Source organism: Spermophilus citellus (assembly GCF_964194105.1).
Source record: "Spermophilus citellus genome assembly, chromosome: 5".
NCBI classification, from domain to species: Eukaryota; Metazoa; Chordata; class Mammalia; order Rodentia; family Sciuridae; genus Spermophilus; species Spermophilus citellus.
Window position 1 is genome coordinate 21,955,955 of NC_138186.1, and position 3,274 is coordinate 21,959,228.

At 50.1% G+C, this 3,274-nt stretch overlaps 1 protein-coding gene across 1 annotated transcript; it reads left to right on the plus strand.

The window, feature by feature from the left end:
* Window positions 1-839: 839 nt before the first annotated feature.
* Window positions 840-2,837, plus strand: LOC308650489 (MAP/microtubule affinity-regulating kinase 3-like; the record flags this gene model as incomplete). The annotated part of the gene is made up of 1 exon (XM_081296499.1): window positions 840-2,837. The coding sequence occupies one exon, from the start codon at window positions 840-842 to the stop codon at window positions 2,835-2,837; it is 1,998 nt and encodes a 665-aa protein (XP_081152625.1).
* Window positions 2,838-3,274: the final 437 nt, after the last annotated feature.

Consider the following 3,274-nt stretch of genomic DNA (forward strand, 5'->3'; position numbering starts at 1 on the left):
AAGGGGAAACACAGGGGACTCCTGTGCCAGAAGATTTGATTCTGCCCATCAGGGAAAACAGAGGGTTTTTAAGGAGACTATTCAAAGGCTCCACTCCAGGTGTGCCCTGACCAGGGGTTCCCAGGTGCATCCTGATGGTGTGTTATGATTAACTAGTTTATCTGGGAGATCATCACTTCCTAGTTCTTCTGGTGACTTCTCCTTCCTGTGGAGAACAGATAACTCAAGGCAATCTTGTTCCCTGCCCCCAGGTTAGGGAGAGAGAAAGGGAGAAGTGGGAAAGAAAAACATTTCCCTTTTAAAATAAGCAGCCAGGGTTATATTCAAAAGGTAAAGTGGACCACTCTTACAACCCCAGTGCTTTCACCAATCAACTTCACCGTCCAAATTGAATTGTCAAGTGTGTTTATGTCCAGCTGAATATTTGTGGAAAAAAAATAGTTCTCTTTTTCATCAGGTCTTGACCCACAAACTGTCAGGTTCCTTAGACAGACCAAGCGCCTGGGTCCTTGGTCCACTTAGGGTGCATATGACCCCTCTTTATGCAGTCAGTACCTTTATGACTGCATTGACTGCCTAGGAGATAATAGAATGAGAATCCTAGAAATGAGTGGACCTAGAACCACTCCTCATTTGCCTTTTGGCCTTTGATGTTCCCAGAGCGAGTTTTTGAACTGGGCACGATATTTGTTGGTAAAAGGCAGTTGTGGCTGTTTTTTCCCCAACCCATCTCCAACTCTCTCCTTGTTTTCCCCCACCCCCTGTCCTTGCCTAGCCCTCACCTATCCTAAATTTTCCAGTGACACCCAGACCCATCGATCATCAACTTGGGTCAAACCATGCACCCCTCGCATGGAGCTAGACGGGCAGAAGACACCTCCCAGACCGGGCACTCTGGAGCACAGCGCCGAAAATCCACAGCTTCCTCTGCAGGTGAACAGCCTCGCATTGGAGATTATAGAGTCCTGAAAACCCTCGGCAAGGGGGCCTTCGCCAAAGTCGTGCTGGCCCGTCACGTCGTCACAGATAAAGAAGTGGCAATCAAGATCATCGGTAAGAGACATCTGAAGCCACAAGTCCTCCAAAAGATGTACAGAGAGGTGAGAATCCTCAAGATGTTAGACCACCCACACATCCTGAAGCTCTATGAAGCTCTGGACTGCGAAAAAGCACTCTGTTTGGTCCTGGAGTACGCCAGTGGAGGGGAAGTTTTGGACTATCTGGCCAACAAAGGAAGGCTGCAGGAAGAGGAGGCAAGGTCTATATTCCGGCAGATCGTGTCTGCAGTCCAATATTGTCACCAAAAGCAGGTCGCCCACCGAGACCTGAAGGCGGAGAATCTGTTATTAGACGGGCACATGAACATCAAGCTAGCCGATTTTGGACTCAGCAACGAGTTTACACTTGGGTGTAAACTCGACACGTTTTGCGGCAGTCCGCCCTATGCAGCTCCAGAGCTCTTCCAGCGCATAGAGTATGATGGTCCAGAAGTGGATGTGTGGAGTCTTGGCGTGGTTCTGTACACCCTAGTCACCGGGTCGCTTCCTTTTGTTGGGCACAATGTCAGAGAAATCAGAGACAGGGTGCTACAAGGTAGATACCGAATCCCTCTGTACATGTCAACAGAATGTGAAGATCTGCTGAAACGCTTGCTGGTGCTCAATCCAACTAAGCGAAGCACCCTGGCCGAAATTATGGGAGACAGGTGGATCAACAGAGGCCTTGATGTCCTCCAACCCTTTGTTGGTCCAGGGGTGGCCATCTCCCACAGAAACATCTCGTTGGCTAAGGTGCAGCCAAGCAGGGTCCTCAGAAAGAGCACCAGCTGGCCTCCTCAACGCAAAGTGCAGCGAAGCGTTTCCACTGAGAAGCAGACACAGTCCCTGGACCATGCTGGAACTGGGCCATATCCGACCAGCACTGCCCAGAGTCACCTCAGAGAACATCAAATGGCCTCCCAGAAATCCGGCGGCAGTGCTGTGGGAGGAAAGGGAATTTCTCCAGCCAGGCCCGTACCTGGGATCACCATCAGTCCCAAGGAGCTGGAGACTCCTGAATTCAAGAAAATGCCTGCTGCCTACAAGAGCAGCACACCATCTGGAGGGAGGACACTGTGGAGTAAGTATATCTGCCGCAAAACAACAAAAGCAGACACACGTTCAGTTAGCCGGAATGGTCAGAACAACAGCACCTTCCCTGCTCAGAGCCCTCCAGCGACTTCAACCCACAGTGTCCCAAGTACCTCCACCCGGGGCTGCATCTGCTTCCCCAGAGCCAGTGCCCTTCGTCGAATGTTCCACCGCCAGCCCCGGGAATGCCAAACTGCAACACGCGAAGGTCCTCTTGCCTCACCCAGCTGCTGCCATCCAGCTGAAGAATTGCCCCAGACTCAGAGAGGCACCACTTGTGGTTTTACATCTAAATTCACAAGAAGGCCTCCAGCTGAGTCTGAGAAGACCCTGAGATATAAGGGCTCAAGTCATCATGTCTCTGCTGAGCAGAGAAAGGAGAACCAACAAGCAAAACCTCGCTCCCTGCACTTCACCTGGAGCATGAAAATCACCAGTGCCATGGATCCCAGTGACATCATGAGGGAAATCCGCAGGGTGCTGGATGCCAACAACTGCCAGTATATGCACAAGACACCCTTTCTGCTCTTCTGCATCCATGGAGATGGGTACACCGAGGAAGTGGTGCAGTGGGAGATGGAGGTATGTAAACTCCCCAGACTATCTCTCAACGGGGTCCGATTAAAGCCGATATCCAAGAAATCAAAGGCCTTCAAAAACATGGCTTCGAAAATTGCCAGTGAGCTCCAACTGGAACCCAGTCATTAGAACCAAAATGAAGCAGCAACACTGCTGCTTCTATATGTCCTCAGGACATATAGAATAACATCTAGGCAATTGTTGGGAGCAGTGACTAAATTAGGGTTTTCTCTAATTGTCCCGGGAGGTGATGCCCCTCGTGGGAATTCTTGATGCAAGGCGCTGGTCAAGACTGCCCAGTTACTTGGGTTAAGACCTGTTCCACCTAGGGAGGTATTCAGTTCTTGAACTTGTGGTTCAGGTGGCAGGGCTCAGCGGTGGAACGTTATGGGCACAAGCTGCTACTCATAATTGGACTGGTCATACATATGACATTGGTTTTGATGGCTTTGTCCAAATTTTCTCACACACACACAAAAAAACCTTTTAAGGATAAAACTTGTGTAACAAACGTGTTGAGCTGGCTCCTGACCGTTGCACTCTACCAGAGTGTAATGGACACCAAG